Source organism: Periplaneta americana, chromosome 7 (assembly GCF_040183065.1).
Source record: "Periplaneta americana isolate PAMFEO1 chromosome 7, P.americana_PAMFEO1_priV1, whole genome shotgun sequence".
Taxonomy (NCBI): Eukaryota; Metazoa; Arthropoda; class Insecta; order Blattodea; family Blattidae; genus Periplaneta; species Periplaneta americana.
The window spans coordinates 15,085,001-15,106,298 of NC_091123.1; the positions used below are offsets into that span (position 1 = coordinate 15,085,001).

The following is a 21,298-nucleotide window of genomic DNA, read 5'->3' on the forward strand; positions in this document are numbered from 1 at the left end:
AAGTTTTGCAAAAACGATCCTCAAATTGGCTTTGCTGCAAGTTTTCCCTAAATAATTCAGTTTCCCACATCATCATCATCATCATCATCATCATCATCATCATCATCATCATCATCATCACACTCTAATTACTCCATTATTTTCGTATATCATCTCAACTTCTCTACATGGTCTCTGGGGCTGAAAAGCATTACATTTACTAATTGGTTACGCAGGTAACAATGCGGCGATTGGGGATTACTGCGAGGTGGACAAGAACTGCCTCACCAGGCAAATGGTGTGCGGACCTGGACAGGTCTGCGAGTGTCTCCAGGGCCACTACGCCTCAGAGGACAACAGAAACTGCATTGCAAGTAAGTACCACTTTCTAGATGACTGATTCAGCCTCGGCCACTTGTGAGGAGGATGATTACAAAACACAATATCCTACTAATATCAAGAAGAAAAAGGTACCTACTAGAATATTTTTTCTTCCTGCTTTCATTCTTATTCTATTATAGGTATTAATACCTATTTAAACACAATAATTACTTCTATAAAATGAAATAAAGATGCCAAATGAATGAAATTAACATACATATGCAATTTTCACATAGAAACATAACAGACCAAAAGTCAACATAGTGTAGCAGTCCATCCAAGCAGATAAAAATGCATTTAAGAGTTTCTTTTGTTTTATAACATAGTTACAAAAACAAAACACAAATCACTACCGAAGCTCTGTTAAAGATATGCTTTTCCTTCCGGCTGATATTCCAAATAGCATGCTGTACGCTAGTAAAAAGTTAAAAGGACTTCAGTTAATACGCACTTCGTGGGAAGCTTTTCTTCAACATTGTAACATCTGTCTATCATTAATCAGAGCAGATAATCCGCATGTTAACATGATGAGACAGATGTCGAACTCAAATCGTCGTGTGATTCCCTCTGCCTTTCTTTTCCCGAAGACTTTACTAAAGCTACAATTCGAAATTTTCGAGAAGAATTGCGAGGTCGTGAATATGAATCATGGAAGACCCTTTCAGGACGGGGAAAAGGTGTTGAGATGTATAGCGAAGTAACAGCCACCAACAGTTGGATTGCAAACAAGAAAGGACTTTCGACTAGTGAATGGATATCTAGCCTGAAAATGACAGCAAATTTAGCAGCTGTTCGTTCCGTTCCCGGCAGATCTCTCGACGGTACCCGGTGCAGACATGGCTGCCTGGAGATTGAAACTTTAGCACACGTCTTGGGATTCTGTGAACAGGGATTGCTCTTGAGGAACTCTAGACATCATCTTGTAAGATCCAAAATTGCTGCCGCATTAAGAACTAGGGGCTGGATAGTAGAAGAAGAAATCTCCTGTCTAGCTGAAAATGGGTCAACGAGACGAGTAGATATATTAGCATATAATGCTGACACTAAACAGGGCATCATTGTGGACCCCACGATACGTTTTGAAATAGAATGTCATCAGTCAGCCGAGATCCACCTTGAGAAGAAGTCGATCTATGAGCCTACAGTCAACTATTTTAAGCTGAAATAAGTATGCCTTAATTCACGTTGAGGTATTCGGCTTGCTCATAGGTGCTCGAGGGACTATACCAGCTTTTTTCGAAGAATTTTGACGGAAATTTGTTCTGCCAACATCTTTGAGGGATGACATTGTGATAATTGTGTTAAAAAAATCCTGCCATATCCTAATTAATCACATGGTGCCACATTAATAGCAATTGTAATGTTTCACGCCCTTTTCTTAGTTTCCCTTTTTTAAAATTCAATGTCTATGTTTACATACAGTGGCTCCCATAAATATTCGGTTTGTGGTTTATTTTACAGTATTTTGCTATTGTTGTTTTGTTCTGTGTTCAAGCGAACCTGCATTTCGTTGCAGAAGATCATTTAAACACTTTGTACATAACGTCAAAGAATTTACATCGAAAGTTTAATATTTACGATGTAATAATAAATAATCGGTAAGTAACGTCAAAGTTCACTCTCTTTAATATTCGGTTTTGATTTATTTGCTTTCAATCTAATGCACGTTTTCTGTTGACATCATTGTAGTGTTCAGTAGCGAACGCGCAATCATTCTGTCTACACGTTGTGCACAACCCAAGCGAGGTTGGATTAGTCTACAGGTCGTCAAATGGGTCGCAAAGGAAACAACACAACTTTTGTGATCTGTCATGACGAAGAGGAGCTAAAATACGCAAAAATAGCCAAAATATTAGTGTGGGTAAGAGTACAGTTGGGGATATAGTGAGAAGATACAGAAACGAAGGCGGAATCGAGTCCATACCAAAAAAAAAAAAAACGGCAGCGAAAAAAATTAACTGAACGTGAAGAACGCTCCATCCTGAAGAAAATAAAAGAAAATCCTCGACTAGTGCAACGAAACTTGCAGCATGTGTTCGTGAAGAGTTTAGCAAGCAGGTAGGTGCCGAAACAATTCGAAGAGTTTTGGGGAAAGAGGAGTTTAATGGGAGAGTATGTAGGAGAAAACCTTACATAAATGAAATAAATAAAAGGAGGCGGCTTCAGTTCGCAAGGGAACATGTCCATAAAGAGGAAAACTGGTGGGACGATGTGATATTTGCTGATGAAAAGAAATGTAACGTCTTCGGGTCGAATGGACAACAGTATGTGTGGCGTAAGGAAAATTAAGATCTCGAAAAAAAAAAATCTGTTGCCAACAATGAAACACGGTGGGGCAACATCATGGTATGGAATTGTATGGCCGCAGGTGGATTTGGTGAACTTGTTTTCATAGAAAAAGGATGGATCAGCCTGTGTATTTGGACATTATGAGAAATAATTTAAAACGAAGTGCAGAGAGTCTATGGATTAAAGACACTTTTAAGTACTATCAGGACAATGATCCTAAACACACAGCTAAGAAAGTGCGTTTATGGCTTCTATACAACTGTCCGAACCCCAACACAAATCACCGAATTTAAATCCGACTGAGAATTTGTGAGAGGAACTTAATCGCAAGATCAGACAAACTCCTATCACCTCCAAGACAGAACTGAAACGGAGATTAATGGAAGAATGGAGGAAAATTAGTCCTCAGTTTACTACGAAGTTATCCAGGAGCATGCCAATGTGTTGGAGGACTGTTTTGAGGCAAAAGGGGTATTCAACAAAATATTGAATTGAACAAACCGAATATTAATGAGGCACTATGTTCTATCACAAATAATGTATTAATGTTTATAAATTTTTATTTATGTAATAGAGAAGATTTTTTCATTATGTTGTCATTCTATGTAATTTAACGGAGAGTATACTTTTAAGTTTATTATAGTGCACATTTTTATTTTCATTAATTTTTTTGAAAATAATTAGTGTATTTATTTTAATCTTACATGCCAGTCAAACCGAATATTAATGGGAGCCACTGTATGTATAATAATTTTTTGAGAATATACTGAGTCCGTAAGGACTACCCTCAATGGGGGACAGTTTAGTATTATTTTTTTAACTAAATAATTGAAAGGACTTGTCCTAATTAGAAAACATTATTTTCGTTTCAATTTGTTATCAATCATGCCATGGGAAAGCAGGGAAAGATGAGAGGTTAGAGGTTAGGAGAGGGAAGGATTGAGAGAAAGAAAGAGAGAGGAAGAAAGAGAGAGAGAGGAAGAGGAAGGCCATAAAGTCCCATATGTTGCAGTTTATATTTGAAATTAATACTGGTTAAGAGAACAAAGTCCAAAATGTAGCTACTAGATCTTTTAATGGCAAGGCATCTGACATAGATGGTACTGGTATTCCTCCAGAGGTATTAAAAGTGGATATTGAAGTAACAATCAGTATGCTCCACAACCTTGATGAAAAAAATTAGGAAGGAAGGACAATACCAACTTACTCACTTACTTATGGCTTTTAGAGAACTCGGAGGATCATTGCTGCCCTCACGTAAGCCCGCCAGCGGTCCCTACCCTGAGCAAGATTAATACAGTCTCCCTCCCTCAAATCCATTTTTATATTATATTCCCATCTACATCTCGCCCTCCCCAAAGGTCCTTTTTCCTCCGACCTCCTAACTAACAATCTATATGCATTTCTGGATTCACACATATGTGCTACATGCCCTGCCCATCTCAAACGCCTGGATGTAATGTTCCTAATTATGTCAGGTGAAGAATACAATGCGTACAGTTCTGTGTAACTTTCTCTGTTCTCTTATGACTTCATTTCTCTCAGCCCCAAATAGTTTTCTAAGCACCTTATTCTCAAACACCATTAACCTCTGTTCTATCTCAAAGTGAGAGTCCAAGTTTCACAATCATACAGAACAACTGGTAATATAACTGTTTTATAAATTCTAACTTTCAGTTTCTTTGAGAATAGACTGGAAGACAAAAGCTTCTCAACCGAATAATAACAGGCATTTCCCATATTTATTGTACATTTAATTTCCTCCTGAGTGTCATTTATATTTTTTATTGTTGCTCCAAGATATTTGAATTTTCCCACCTTTTCAAAGGATAAATTTCCAGTTTTTATATTTCCATTTCATACAATGTTCTGGTCACGAGACATAATCATATACCGGTACTTTGTCATTTCGGGATTGTGGATTTTCTTCTAACATATTCACATCATCCAGGACAATACCAACAGATTGGAAAAAAAGACTCCTTACTGAAATACCTACCCAACAAAGCAAAATTGTATTAAACTTTTTTGTTTGAAATATCTCAAAGAATAACTCCCTGAAATTAATGACATTACTTACGGTTCACGGTGTATATTTGAGTAACAAAGCAAATAAGAATGTGGATGGTAGAAGTTGTAAATTTTAAATGCAGTCGTTTGCCCAATTATATATATGATATGATATTTATTTGTCAGTCAAGTTTACAACTCACAGTTATGGTGGACCTTCACATTTCTGTTTTTTCGATCCACCATCCCTTTAATACATACAACTCTTTTCTATTAATGTATTCTTTGCCGAGTATTTCTTGATTACTTCCTAATGTTCTGTTACGACTGAATTGCTATATGTCCTTCCCTCTCTAACCTCTTCTATTCTCTCCCTCCTACCTAGACTGTCTCCCTTCCATTTCTCGCTCACCTATTAAATATTGCATATTCCTTCCTTAATAATTATTATTTATTTTCTTCTCTACTCTCAAATCCTACCTACTCTTAATCATTATTTTCCAGCTATTTTCTCCTACATTACTTGTTGACTTTTCCGTTTACTCTATTTTACAACACTTACATCACTATTTTATTTTCTATCCTCTGTTTATTTACGTATTGATCCCTTTCTCTTCGCTTCACTCCTAAATTTCCTATTTTATTACCTCTTTCCATATATTTATTTCTAGTACCCATGATACTACTCCCAACTACAACATTGAAAAACATGAAATATCTAATTCACTTAATTACACTTCCAATTTCTCTCTCATTCCACTTCAATTATATAAGTCATTTAGAAAACAATATCTTCATAAAAACAAAATAAAAATTCTTCAATATTAATGTAAAATCTACCCTTCTATATGAATGATGACACCTGGAGAGTGACAAGTTACAATATTTCATAAACAGATGTCTCCAGAAGTCCTGATGTAATCCCAAACAAGAATTTTGCAGAAGACAAATGAAACCCAGATCATGAAAAAAGTTTTGAGAAGGAAATGGAACTGGATGGGCCATACTTTAAGAAATGTTAACTCAATGGAATTCACAAAAGGAAAAAGACAGAAAGAGATGGGAAAGAACTTGAAAAAGTGCAATGGAAGAATATCTTAGCACAGATATGCAAAACATGAGGTAAAATGCATGAGCATAAATATAATTTGATGGTTATGTCTTGTAGATGCCATACACTTCCGAAGAAATTAAAGGACTTCACTACTACAGTATGTCATGTTTTATTACATCTTGTTCTAAATCGTCTTATTTCTCTTTCTATAGTTTTGATATAGAATACTACACACCAAATATGGGCAGCCTTTCTGGGACCCGGAGTGAAACAAAGAATGGTAGAAATTCAAATTTTTACTGTAACAAAACTGTAAGCCAAAGCCGAATGCTAATATTATTAGTAGTTAGGCCAGGAAAAAAAGTAACTTTGTGGCTACGCCCAATGACACCACGACCTACAGGCATGAGGGTGTCCAAATTGCATATAAAATTAGCCACTGAGAATTGTTAAGTTATTTAAATTGAATGAATAACGACTTCACTATGTTAACATTATAAATTTTGGTGTTTGTATTACCTAGGATTCAGAAGATGGCGCAAACAACATCGAAACTAGTCAATCAGGTAACATAAACACCAAAATTTGTAATGTTAACACAGTGAATCGTTATTAATTTAATTTAAATAACTTAACAGTTCATCAGTGATTATAAAAGTGTTAAAAGAATGTATTCAAGAAAGAAGATAAAATTAGCCATGCTGTGCAGCCCCTCTCAGTAACATCTTGGCATTAAAAGCACCTACAGACTTGTGCTCACTCATCTGATTCTTTATCGCGAGTTCGACAATACTGAAGTAATAAAAGACAATCAAGACACTTTGATTGAACCACAGTGAAACATTATTTGTTGACCTGGGAATAATTATTTCGGATTGTTGCTTCATATGAAGAGAAAATATATCGGTATGGCAATGCCCTTCATTAATTATTTTCCTTACCATAGGCCCATATTCCCCACATTTTGTAAACTGAAATAAAAATAAAACATTAAAACCAACACAAATGTAATGCAAATCTAGTCTTTCAGGTAATGCTCCCTGTACAGCAGATTTGAATAATCTCAAGGGAAAAAATTGTTCCAGGGCCGGGTATCGATCCCGGGACCTCTGGCTGAACGTACCAGCGCTCTTACCAACTGAGCTACCCGGGAACTCCACCCGACACCGTCTCAACTTTTCCCTTTATATCCACGCAACTCGCGTGGGCTGACGACACAATTCCAAGTCACACAGAGATTGTGATCACTCGATGTGGGTCTCTGGCGTTTCGTCAGCCCACGCGAGTTGTGTGGATATAACGGGAAAAGTTGAGACGGTGTCGGGTGGAGTTCCCAGGTAGCTCAGTTGGTAAGAGCGCTGGTACGTTCAGCCAGAGGTCCCGGGATCGATACCCGGCCCCGGAACAATTTTTCCCTTGAAATTATTCAACACAAATGTAGTTTCATTCCCGATTTGGGTGAGATATTTATTCTACGTGCCAACTCTAGAGGACGGAAATTAGGGCATATAGAAAAATAAAAACGCACATAAACTTATATCAGTAATGAATTTCAATGTAATACACTTGTATTTTGAAGCTCAATTAATCAATTAGAATTGCCTTCGTGTTATTATTTGGTTGTAGTGGTGTAGCCTACATTAAAGAACATGCCATAAGTCTGTACACAATGAAAAGCACAGGGGTTGATAAGTATACACGTCTCTACACTCACTATATTTACATTGTTTGAAAGAATACTTGTTGCTTCCTTTGTTTTTGTTTATTAATCCTTTGTTTGTTGAAATATAATAACAAATTCTCTACATCACATATTCAAGTTTGGCTTTATTAAGAATTCTGATTTTACAAGTTAATATTCTCATTATAGCAGTAAAGAGAAAGTTGTGATTCTGTAGAAAGTGTGTTTCAATATTTTCACACAAATGCATGTTTTTAACAGCCCTGATATTGAAAAAAACGTTTCTGACATGTCTGTCTCCGTAGAACACTTTTTTCTATATGATTAGTTTGATTTTTAATTCTTGTCTCATGATTAATTTATTTTCTTTATTTTCGAGACACTTCTATTTCTAATGTTCCCAAATATTTCATTTTGTATGATTTACACTGCGATCTTGCCTCTTTCAGCTACGAGTGGGATTTGCTTCGAAACTGCAGACTGCACGAGCTTGTCTTATACCACCTGTGTGAGCACAAATGAGAATGAAGGCGTATGCACGTGCCAACAAGGATACGCACCCAGTGAGGACGAAAAGGAATGTCTCGCAGGTAGATATAGAAACCAAACATTGTGATACTGCTTCTTTAAACCCTTCATATGCAGTGTCTAATATTACACAATACTGATTATATGCGATGAATTCTCCATTTCATAAAATATACTACTCTCTTAAATTCTTGAAGAAACAGATGCCTCGGGAGCTCTTTATTTTGTGCATGAGTAACTATTCAGAAAGGTTTGCTGTTCCTTTACCAGTGGCGGTTCATGCCTAAAATGACAAGGGGTTCCCCTGCTTTTATGATATTACATAGTTTTTCAACAATTTAAACAATATCTCAATTCTGAAAAATTAAAAAAAAAATACTACAAATACAAAAACAAACAACACAAACGAAAGAAAGAAAATACATAAAGGTAATAGATGCTAGAATATAATATTGCAGTTAATACCTATAGTGCCAAATGTCAATATAATGATGCAAAATTATTTAAAAACTAGAGTAAAAACGTTATAATAGGCTACACTTCTTCATAATTTAAATATGAGAAATGAGATTTATGAGACGGCTATTAGGAATATCTCTAAGAGACAGAGTGAGAAGTGCAGACATAAGAATGGCACTGGGTATAAGAAGTAGTATAGTGCAATTCAGTACCAAAAGAACTGGCAAGAGCATGTCAACCGAAAGTCCCCTGACAGACTACCGCAGCAAGCTTTCTTTTATAAACCAAATGGAAGACGGGATATAGGACGGCCGAGAACGGGATGGAAAGACCAATTTCAAGAATAAATGTCTTTGGTGCGGAACGGGATAAACCCCAATCCTTGGAAAGGCAGAAGAAGAAGAAGAAACTACAATTCTTTAAAGTAGATAATTGCCTTAAAATGAGCCTGATGATGATGATGATGATGATGATGATGATGATGATGATGATGATCAATTATCTTTGAAAGAACATAGTAATTTTTCCTTACATTATCATTCTGTCTTTCAATATTCTGCTTGAAAGCTGAGCTAAGCTGTTGGTTAACTTCTGTTCTTCCAAGAACTGATAAATCTAGGCAAGCATTCTTATGAGCAATAGATTCCTCATGCTTCTTAATTTTCTTTGTCAAATGGCTTACATCTGACAACCAATGCATGTCCAGCTCACATCTTTACCCTTAGCAAATAGCAGGCACGGGAAACAAAATAATTTATTTGTAGATTCACAACCGCAAATCTAGCTGTTTCCTTCATATTTTTTTACATTAAAAGCCCTGGAACTGGTCACCCTACCAAATTATCTCCTGGTTTAGTTTCCTCATGTGAGATGCCTTATTGGTGTCACGTATGAGGTTCCAAGCTGTCTTGGGACAGTTGACTAAACAACTTTGCTTAGTCAAAACCAAGGTAATAGAAGTGACTGTTTCAATTATATTTATGTAATACTGAACAATAAACTCTGTTTTCATAAATTCCACATGTACTATGTGTAATGTAACCATGCATTTGAATGTTGGATCTAATTTGATCCATAATACCTGTTACTGAATCTATGTATTACTCTGTGAAAAGATTTATTAAATCTACATACTTAGACTTCAACAGACAAAATTTAATAACACAATCTCAAGGGAAAAAATGGAACTCTCTGCATCATAATCCACAGTTAATTCCCGATTTACCACGAAAATCGTCTGTAGCTGCATTTAGATTGGCAAGAGGCCATGATTTTTTGGCCAAACACCTGCATAGAATTGGAATATATCAGTCCCTTAACTGCCCATTGTGCAACTCAAACCAAGAAATGGATTTGGAACACCTCAAAATCTGTGCTTCAGTGGCTGACCATGATAATATCTTTCAAAAATATTGGAGTGCAAGAGGTCAAATGACTTTATTGTCAAACGCCTGGCATTAGAAAACAACAACAACAACAACATATTGTTTTTCAACAATTGTTTCAGTTTTAAAACTTTATTTGAACTAGGTAGTCAAATTTAAACTGGAATATGCATCTGTAGCCTGGTTTCAATTTAATTAGGACATTGGAGTCTGTAAAATCAGCAAGCATGTTCTATGTATAAATTTTTGCCTAATGACTTCGTTGATAGTTATGAAAAATTTCATACCGGTAATTTGTTATATTTCCGATGAGTTTATCTGCATGAGCACTTTCATTTCAATGTAGGCCTACTGTTTAAAAATACATAAACTGCAAATCATTCCTTAACACCACTGAGTTAAGTGGCCAGAATGAAAGACACAAGTCATTACGGTATCTTTTCTATATCAAATGTCAATATATATATTTTTTCTGTGTCCAGATTTATTAAACTAAAAACTGATATTGTGCAAATAACTATGTCTGTGCTAAAGTAATGATGTCACAATATTTGTATGTATTTCTCTGTGCTAACTCAACATAAATTAAAAACATTTTTTGGGTAGGACGTGAATAAATAAATAAATGAATAAGATCATCGTAAATTAATCATCATAGGCCAAGAAGAACTTTCCTGCTACATAATACGTTTTGATAAATTGTTTGTTATTACAAAAAAATAGCTAATCAATTATTTTCCAAAATAGCTTTTTACCTTTATCAACATTAGCAATGTTTCCATTTTCTTTTTTCTGTCTAACTTTCTCCATGTTTTGTTTAATTTTTCTGTCTTGTCGTGCTATTATCATGTGTCTATTTAAGTCTACTTGTTTAAAGTATTTGTTTTTGAAATCTTATCTGGTTTCTTATATATTGGTAACGTAAATTACATACCGTAATTCATTTCTTTTAGCTGTCAAATGCAGTCCTTTCTGGTAGGCTTATTAAATATTTCTCTCAAACCTCTTTCTTTAAAATGTTATTAATTTTATTTTTATTGTTTGTGTATTCTTTTGGTTAAATTTCATGTCCCTGCCATGTACACAAGAGTGTGTAAACGACATTTCATACAAGTTGAGAGGATGCGAAGGCATTTCTTTCCCCTTCTACTTGCACCTAGTCCATCAGCGACAAAGCGGTAGCTGTTACCTCTTAAACCTGCACCCCCCAACCTGGACACACGAGAAAATAAAATATTAAATAAAGTACTAAGTAAATAATAAAATACAGCCATACAGATGTTTGACAATTACATGTTTGGGTATATTTTAGTGCCGTTCATACAATATTTACAACTAATAATTAATTAAATGAAAGAATGTTAGCTTCTAGTATGCATTTAGAGGGGAACGACACAGTGCAGATTGTCCCATTCTGAATGCCGTAGAGTAGCAACTAACGGTGAAGAAAACATTTATCTTTTGCTGTCAGTAGCTTTTTAATGTGCCAGTTGATTTTAACAGCAATGAAAATTAAATACAAACGCTTAGCATAGACTTCCGAAATAAAGATTACTGGTACAAATGTTAAATAATGAAATTTGTCACTGTGTTGAAAGTCAATTAGTCGAATGTTTGTGAAACGGACAGTAGCATCTTCCCCTTCACTGATGCTAGAGAGTGTGAGTAGAGGAGAAAGGCCTATCAACCAAACTGAAATGGGGTTTAGAATAATTTTATTTATCAGTATTTATAAATATGATATTTTTATTTTCTAGTGCCAGTAACTGTACTTTGTAATATAGGACTACTGAGTAAGACGAAAAATTATGTTCTACCTGAATAGTGTATTGTAACTTCATTTTCTGTAATCCAGAAAGCTCAAAGTTGGCCAGGCCTACTTCTTATCTCAGCTTTGAGTTCATACCCTTAATTTAATAATTAACTTGGTTCCGAATATCCTCTAAAAATTTCCTCAAAATAATTAAAATAACAGAAGCCAAAATTTTATATATCTTACACTGTTGAAGGATCCTTTATAACTAGGTACCGGTATGCTTTAAGTGTCCTTGAAGTACAATATGTACCTAACAGAAGTCTTGTGTATCGAATTAACAGATGTTGGATACCAGGGTGTTTGCAAACAAACCAGCCAGTGCACAACCATGCTCGGGGACCATGCCAGCTGCGTGCAAGATAATAGTGCGGGCACAGGTACAGGCACGGGAACGGGCACAGGCACAAGCACAGGAACAGGCACATGTGGATGTCAGACAAATTTTCATTACTCTAATGAAGATGCAACATGTATTGCAGATGTCAGTAAGTATATTGTTACTTAGTGTTTAATATTGATAAAATTAAATATGGAAGACAATATGCTCATTCTAACCTGCAATTTTTAATTTCTTTGTCAATAACACTACTAGTAGTCACAATCTTGATCAAAACAGTAATACAAAAATAAAATTTACCATCGTTAACATTGCTGCCACTACCTCCACTACTACTATAATAATAATATCAATAAATAATAATAATAATAATAATAATAATAATAATAATAACAATAAACTAATATAAAATTTCTGATGCAACGATTGATGCCATAGGATTTCACGTGTTAAAATCATCCTTAGCTATAATTAGTAATCATTTGTACCCAACAAAATTTTTATTGTAAATGATTTCCTACGTTTTCTTATCTTAATGTTTTTTCTTTTTCTTTCCAAGTGTCACAAAATTGTTTTGTTTACTTATTATTCTTTATGAATTGATTAGTAGGCCGATCTATCGAACCCTTAATTAGGGCGGCTTTTGTAAAAAAAAAAAATATATATATTCGGTGATCTATGCAAAGGAGGGAGAAAGGAACTAGCCAATCTACCACATTATCTCCTGGATTACTTGCTTCATAAGTGGAGCCAGAGCTGGGCAAAATACTGACATCCAAGTATTTCAAATACAAATACAAAATACTTAAAATAATTGTATTTCAAATACAAATACAAAATACTTATAAAAATTAACCAAAATACATTTGTATTTCAAATACTCAAAATACATTTGTATTTCAAATACTCAAAATACATTTGTATTTCAAATACTCGATAAAAGGCCTAAAGTAATAAGAATATTACTGAAAATCTAAAATATTATATTAACATTAAAATTATTTTTACCTCGAAGTTTTATATAAACACTGTAACTGTACTCCTTCCTTTTCCAAGTCAGCAATGAAATCATGCTACATATGAATAATTACTGCTCCCTTTGAAAACAACCAGTTCCTCAAATATTCATAAGATAAGGATCCCCTTGCTTGTGAATGAATAAATCCTGCAAAACAGAACAGTCTTTCTACAGGCGTAGAGGAACACAAACTTGTATTATATTTATAAAAGCTTGTTTCACTGTTGGGTAATTTTCTAGAGAGCACAGGGTTGTCCTTTTGCCATTGAAGAATAAACTGTATGAGCTCATACTCCACAGCAGACATGTTCTTTTCTTTTTGCTTTTCAAAATCTGTTTTACTTGAGTTGAAAACATAAAAATTGTTTTCATCGTCTTCATCATCTGAACTGACCAAAGATGTAGCAGACAACTGCTCAGCTGATTTCACAACACATATTCTGTGTCCTCTTCTTATCACTAAGTGAGGAAATGTCAGGTAGTCATCTCATCTTCAATGATGGGTGGAGCAAGCTGCCAAAATAGCTCAATTTTCTTCTGGGATCAGATCAAACATCACTTTAAATCTTGATGAAAGTGAACTTATTAGGATTGGAGTTACTTGGAATAGATGGCGTAGATTACTAGGTAACAGAATATGTAATCTGTTTTTAATGGAAATTAATGTGGACAAAAGTTGGCCGTAATAGCACGTCTTCTCATTTTGCATTAAATCAAGGGCTACGGCAATGGGTTTCAGAACAGCACAATATTCTTCAAGGTACTGAAACTCAACATCTTTGAAGGTTGGCAATCCCAGTTTTTCACATATACTGTTTATATCATGTTTGAATTGCAATATTTGAGAAATTGAGCATAAAGAGAATTCCATCGAGTTGGGCAAGGACACTTTAATGAATATTTCAAGACATCTGATATAATTTCTGAGTATTTGAGTCTCCTAGACGCATTCCATAATGCTAAACATTTAGCAAGTGTTGGGTGATGGATCCTTGATGCTGTTGGAGATTTCTTCACGGCATTAAGGAAATCAGTTGTGGCAAGAAAACTAAGTGTATGGCTAGCACAACTGCAATGGGTAGGCAAATAAGACAAAAATTCATTCTTCTAATCGAAGTCCAAAACTTGAAGAACAAGAAGAAGAAAAAAGTATTCTGAGTATTTGAAATACAAAATACATCAATATTATGTATTTAAATACAAAATACAAAATACTTTCGAAAATCCTTACAAATTACACAATACAAAATACAAGTATTTCAAATACGTATTTGAAATACATGTATTTCAAATACTGCCCAGCCCTGACTGTGGAGCTTTGTTGGTATCACTTGTAAGGTTCAGACCTGTCTTCGGACAGTTGACTAAACAACAAACAATAATAATAAGAATAGGTCATCATCATCATCATCTTCATCACGGCATAAGCCTTGTGGCTCGTTCCGTCTTCAAGAAAACTGATCCGACCATCTCATCCGTGGCCTGCCGACATTTTTCTACCTACAGGTTTATATTTATTTATTATTTGTGGTATACGATCTTCATCCATTCTTTGTATATGATCTTGCCATCTTTGTCTGTATTCAATGATTGTTTCATTTAGACTCTGAATTTCCAATTCTTTTCTAATATCTTAATTTCTCTTTTTGTCTACGAGTCTATAACCTGCCACCTGTCTCAAAAATTTCATCTCAGCAGCCTCTATTTTCTTCTGTTGTGAGACAGTCAAGACCCAACTTTCACACCCATAAAGCAAGGTTGGGATCGCCGTTACTTTGTAAAGTTTTAACAGTGTTGCCCTATTACAATTTTTAAAAGTTCTTTTTATTGTACCACGTAGTGTTTGGAATTTGTTTAATTTATTTTGCACATCTCTATTGCCGGTATATGACACAATGTAACCAAGATAATTAAAATCACTTTGTTGTTGGATGGGTTTATTATTTATGCAAATTTTTGCTCTTAACAGATCTCTTCCTTTAAGAGCCATTATTTTCGTTTTTTCATATGAGATTTGAAGATTATATTCACTTGTAATATTATTTAATTCATGTATGGCTCTTTGTAAATTATCTTCCGAATCTGCAATTAAGATCTGGTCGTCAGCAAACAACAGTGTATCAATGTTTCTCCCTTTTATTTTAAAATGTGTTTTAAGCATAGTCTGCCATCGTACAACTGCGTCATTAATATATATATATATATTAAATAGGGTAGGCGATAATGGACACCCCTGTCATATAAGAATAGGTACAAACCAAAAGATTATAAATGATAAGGAAACTCTTTGAAAAGAATACCAAACGAGGACTAAAGAAGTCGCTGTAGAACATAATTACTGATAATGATAATTGGTGCATCCCACTCTAAAACAACAGAAAGAAGACCAAGAAATTATGGCAAGACTCACTGTGAAAATGGAACAGACATGTGTCTAGGTCGTGAAGCATGAAAAAATAAAAAAATAAAAAAATAAGGGAAACGAATGTTAACGATATGGAATAAGGAGAATTATTTCTGATCAAATTAATATTTTTCGTGATTTAAAGAGTGTTATCGAGAGCAGCAACGACAATGTATGTGCAGTAGTGGTGATCAAAACTTGAACAGCAGAACACTATGAATGAATTCATGTACCTAACTAAAGATTTGTTGGTTTTCTATATTGTTACACCTTTGTCTTATAATATTCAAAACATGATTTCATAATTTTCTCTGAACAATAATTGAAGCGTCGGCTGGAACAACCTTATAAGTTACATTTGGTAAAATTTACAGGAGCTGCAAAAATGTGTACACGTACAACGTTGTTCTTATAGGGTAGCAAACTTTTGAGTGGACAAATTTCACGTACTGCATTGATGGACAGTTGCAAGCCAAAGAGTATAGCAAGGTAACATGACATACAACATTATTACACGGAAACACGCCGAATGAAAATTTTGTAACTTGCAACGTTGTTCCAGCCGATGCTTCAATTATCCCAGACCAATCTTGTCAAGTTCATTTTTTGAAGTGCTAGTCCAATTTATTTTATTGCCATTGTCAGAATAATTATTAAGTTGCTACTAATGATTTATTTCAGGTCTGCAAGGTTCGTGTCAGAATAAATCTCAATGCATAGCTAGAGACAACAATACGAGTCATCTATCATGTGTGGATGGAAAATGTGCCTGCATAGATGGCTATCAAGAATTTGATGGATCCTGCAAAGGTACGTGTATAACCTAAACCGATTTTATGTGAATATTGGCACACGATGTAATCAGTAATGACTGTATTCTTACAGCCCGATATAGAACATTTTAGCTAAGAAAAAGAAATGTACATAGATTAAAACTCATTCTGTTCTGTGCCATGGTGTAGCAGAGCTCCAGGCAAATGCTGGCCTTCTGACATCATAACACACACCACCAACATTCCCGCTTATAGTGGAGTGCACCATGGGATTATTGGTTATATGTTTAAGGTTAAAATTCACAAAATCGGACAAAATGAGATATGTTCCACAGATATTTTAAATTATGTACGTATTTATTTAGTTTATTTTTTCTGTACATTATTGTTAATGTGCAGATCAGTGTTACATTACAGGCCACGATTATTTAGAAGATAATTTTATTTTATTCTACAATTTATATGATAATGTCCACAAAAATGTCAGTCCTGTAACGTCTCAGAACTGACAAAACCAATTTTCAATTCGTTATCTCTTAAATCTCATGTTGATTACTGAGTTTAAGATTCTGTTGAATATGCATCCCTCATATCTGACTGTTAACATAAATCTACATGACACATTTTACATATTTTCAGAATTTAACTATCTCAGATTTGACTGGTAATAAAGGTACTCAATGGAAAACAGTTAGGTACATATGTTTTTCCTTCTCTAATATAAAAATTACAAATCACCCCTTCACTGCTTACTTCTACACTGTGGCCCATAGCAAACAATTGAAGAGCTGTTCTGGACTCTTGTTGTCATCCAGTGGCTACTTATATCGCTTGTAGTATGTGTCACAGAACTGACATTATCTAATAGGGACTGATTTAAATACTATTTAGAGCATTAAAGAAAAAATTCAATGACTATCTTTTGTAATAAACTAATAAATGACAGGGGTATGCTAACATTTCGTCGCCGGAATGCAAGAACTAGATAACTTGATTTTTCATATTTTGTGACATCGCCTATTTCCTTTTTTATTGCACTAAGGAATATGTCTCGTTTTCTTTAACCTATTTGTTATATTGGAAAATAGATGTCACTGGTATCGTTCGATCAGTTACCTAGATCCTGTATTACATTTTGTGCGATTTTTGCTATGCTATAAAAGCGGTAACTAAAAAACGCAAATTTTGAGTTACCTAGTTCTTGCATTCAGGCGACGATTTAATCCTGTCAAATATTGCGTTTTATTCTTTTAATTGCTAAATGACAATAAAATGCTTTTGAAGATGTTGTCAGGGATACGTCACAGAACTGACATTTCCACACTAAAAGTTGCTGCTCAGGCATAATCAGATTTAATTACAATTGTTCAAATAATAATTAAATTACAACATGAAGGTTGTCATTGTTTTAGTAGGTAAAGTTCTATAATTTCCAGTCAGTTGTACAATAAATTTGAAGGATATGTTTCGGCCAATTTCGTGATTTTTAGCCTTAACATTTTGATGCTAAAATCAAACACTGTAGAGAAAAATTCACATACCGGTACTGTCTGTTATCTAAGTACCAGTACCATATTTTTTCGGAATATGTATTACATGTCTTTCTTGTGTTAAATTCTATTGTACCTGTTTAACATGTTTCGGTCTGTTATGGACCTTCTTCAGAACAGGTTATTGCTGGTCTTGGCGCCTTTTGTTTTGTTTCCTGTGGGGGGTGTGTTTGTGTAGTGTAATGTGGAGTCAAAGAAAATTGAGTTGTGTGTTGAGAATTTCATTTGGATGTGTTTTTGTGTGTCTTTATATTTCGTATTGTTCTAGTGTGTTTAGTTTCTGGCATTTTGGTTCGATGTGTAGAATTTCCATGTCTGTGTTGATGTCTCTGTAGGTGTGGTTAGCATTTGTGATGTGTTCTGCATATGTGGAAGACATGGAAATTCTACACATCCAACCAAAAAGCCAGAAACTAAACACACTAGAACAATACGAAATATACAGACACACAAAAACACATCCAAATGAAATTCTCAACACATAACTCAATTTCAGAACACACACACTCTTTGACTCCACATTACACTACACAAACACACCCCCACAGGAAAAGGCGCCAAGACCAGCAACAACCTGTTCTGAAGAAGGTCCATAACAGATCGAAACATGTTAACCAGGTACGATAGAATTTAACACAAGACATGTAATACATATTCCGAAGTCGAGTCCACAGCGAACAGCTGATCAGTATAGACGTGTGCGGAGGGAGTTCGGCAGTGGAGAAATATTGTAGTAGAGGCATTGACACCAACATCGCGTAACAGTGTAATAATGGCGAATAGTGAAGAAAATAGTCAAGCAGTAGTGAAACTGGAAGCAAACATTGAAGAGATCTACAAGAAGTTGGAAACGCTACAGAAGGAAAACGACCTAATGAAAAGTAAGGTGAAATATCTACAAGAAGATCAGAGAAGAAAGAACTTAATATTTTTTGGAATCGAGGAAAAGAAGAAGGAACAGGCATTGGAAACATACGAGACTGTAGTGATAGTGTGCTGGGATTGGTTCAGGATTGATGTGAGTGATGGACAAATAAAAGAAGCATACAGAATCGGGAAAAATGGAAATAGACCTATACTAGTTAAATTCTCAAGTATAATGACAAAAGAAAAAATTTTGAGCAAACGAAAGTACTTAAAAAACTCAAATATTAGACTGGAACATGATTTTGAATATGAACTAAGACGCAGGAGAAGAATATTGATTCCGTTTATGAAGGCTGCAAGAAAAAAATGGTCATTTCGCTAGATTATACGGAGACAAATTAAAGATAAATGGGCAGATGTTTGACGTGGAATTCTGTTTGGAAAATTTGAACCATAAAGAGATAGGGACAATGAAAGAGGAAATAAGGAGCATTACAGTAAAACATACGACGGGAGAACTATTTGAAAAATTAGAAGATGGAGAGGTCATCACACAGGAAAGAATAGCAAGCGATGGAATGAACCAGTCAGCGAGTAACATGAACCAGGAAGAGAGGCCAGCGACCAGAGGAATGCATAGCTCAGCAACAGCAGTGGACGAGGATGTCAACAAGCAATTAAAGAAGAAACAAGAGACTTGCACTAAAATTATGATGACGACATCAGGTAGACAGGGGAGAGCAGAAGGACGGCATACAGGAGCTGAGAACAGCAAAAAAAGTCCAGTGAATCCAGTTAGAAGAACAAATATGGGTCAGCAATTACGGAAGGGATCGAGAGATGAAGAAGATACCAGGATAAGAAGTCAAGATTCTGCAAGAACTGGAAGGGATGAAGTAACATTAGCGACATCGAATAGAGGTACGTCAGTGGGAAGAAGTGAGGGACAGAAAAGTTATAACTTAAGAGGTTGGTGCATGAGTGACAAGACATAGGAAAGTGATAAAGTGAAAATAGTATGCATGAGTGACAAAACTTAAGAAAGTGACAAAGTGAAAAGAGTGATAGTGACAGAAAAGACGGTAAGGCAAGGGAATAATAGTGAAGAAGGATAAGATACGAGTAATAACCAGGGATTGATAATAAGTAAGTAGTGGTACAAATATAATAACGAAAGGGGGAATGGAAAGGTAATGAAAATGTAGAAACTACACTTCGTCTGAAAATATACAGATTAGATTAATGGGAGATTCAAGTGAATAAATAAGTTAACAACTATGGAAGAGTTCAACTAATGTAACCAATGTTGGGAACAATTAATAAGAGATTGAGAGAAGTGATTGTTTAGTTAAATGAGATTAGTTACAATAAGATAGATAACTGGGAAAGGGAGGGGTGAGTAGAAAAAAGAAGGGAGGGAAACAGAGGTGAGAGACGTGATAGAAAAGTGATCAGGGTCATTTATATGTAATAGGCGGATGTTTAAAAAAGCGTAAGCAGAATACTATGTATCCAAGGGAGTGATGGCACTGCATGCAGAAATGTGAAGGGCCATCACGACCGATGTAAGCTGGTGGAATAAATATATCATATCGTATCATATCATATTCCGAAGTGATAAAGTGTTAAAAGTTGTGTAATCAAGATGTACCATATTTTTATTATATAGATGTATGTTGTTAACACGAAGTTATATTTTTCTTTTCAGCCAATGCACATCACTTAATTATTTCATTGGGGACACTGCTGCTATGCTGGACCCTTACCTTTGTTGTAGCATGAAGATATAAAACTCTACCTCTACAGAAAAACGAATTCTGTAAGAACTCCAAAACACTTTTTGAGAATAAAAGTAATAATCACCGACACTACTGATTAACATGAACATAAAATGGGTTAGGAATTAACTATTCAGAACAAAAACTAGAGAGCCTGCTGCAGAAGAGGCATGTATACCAGCTGACTCTAAAGTTTCGTTCTGAATCAACCTCTGGTCTAGTCTCTCTGACATTTCAACCTCTGATGTAGAAGTAAGATGCCACGTGTATTACCGTAATTGATGTTAATGTGAAGAAAGATTCAATTTGTGGCTAAAACTTCAAGAAAATAATATGTGGTAATGAAATAAAACCGAAATACATTATTACATACCTATGTACATAGATAATTATATTCAGTAATGGATCCAAATTATTAAAAAAAAATGGTAAAAATTAGGATACTTAATTCTATAAGAATTTTTTATTATATATTTTCTGACGATTTGTTCTTTTATCATCATCATCATCATCATCATCATCATCATCATCATCATCATCATCATCATCATCATCATCATCAAGACAGACGTTGCAGAAGACACAGCCCTGCAGTATATATTGACTACACCCCAATTCTGGCTACTAGCAACAGGCATCTATAATGAACACTGATCAAAATACCCCTCATTTCTCGTGAAAAACAACAGAGTGGACTATAGTGGATTTTATGTTGTCAGCAAACAGCTGGATACATTAAGAAGATTGATTGATTGATTCATCATCATCATCACTGCCATCATGGCTATTAATGTCATCACTGTCACTGTCATAATCATATATTCCTCAAAGTATTCGACCTCAGTCGTCTACTACGATCCCTAAACATCTGTTTTAGAGATATTCCCAGTCTCTAATAGCTTCTTAGAAAAAAATGACGAAAGTAAATTTGATATCTTCGAATTTGTTTTTTTTTTTTTTCAATTACTTCCGTAATTTAGAATGTAATA

The 21,298-nt window shown here is 34.8% G+C and overlaps 1 protein-coding gene across 1 annotated transcript in view; it reads left to right on the forward strand.

Moving 5' to 3' along the window:
* LOC138702937 (prion-like-(Q/N-rich) domain-bearing protein 25) overlaps window positions 1–20,399 on the forward strand; it is a 41,665-nt gene extending 21,266 nt beyond the window's left edge. Inside the window, exons 2-6 of the mRNA XM_069830350.1 lie at window positions 216–353; window positions 7,844–7,984; window positions 11,864–12,067; window positions 16,023–16,151; window positions 20,240–20,399. Coding sequence (XP_069686451.1) covers window positions 216–353; window positions 7,844–7,984; window positions 11,864–12,067; window positions 16,023–16,151; window positions 20,240–20,313 — 686 coding nt within the window. The 3' untranslated portion in view covers window positions 20,314–20,399. The remainder of the gene's footprint in view (window positions 1–215; window positions 354–7,843; window positions 7,985–11,863; window positions 12,068–16,022; window positions 16,152–20,239) is intronic.
* Window positions 20,400–21,298: the final 899 nt, after the last annotated feature.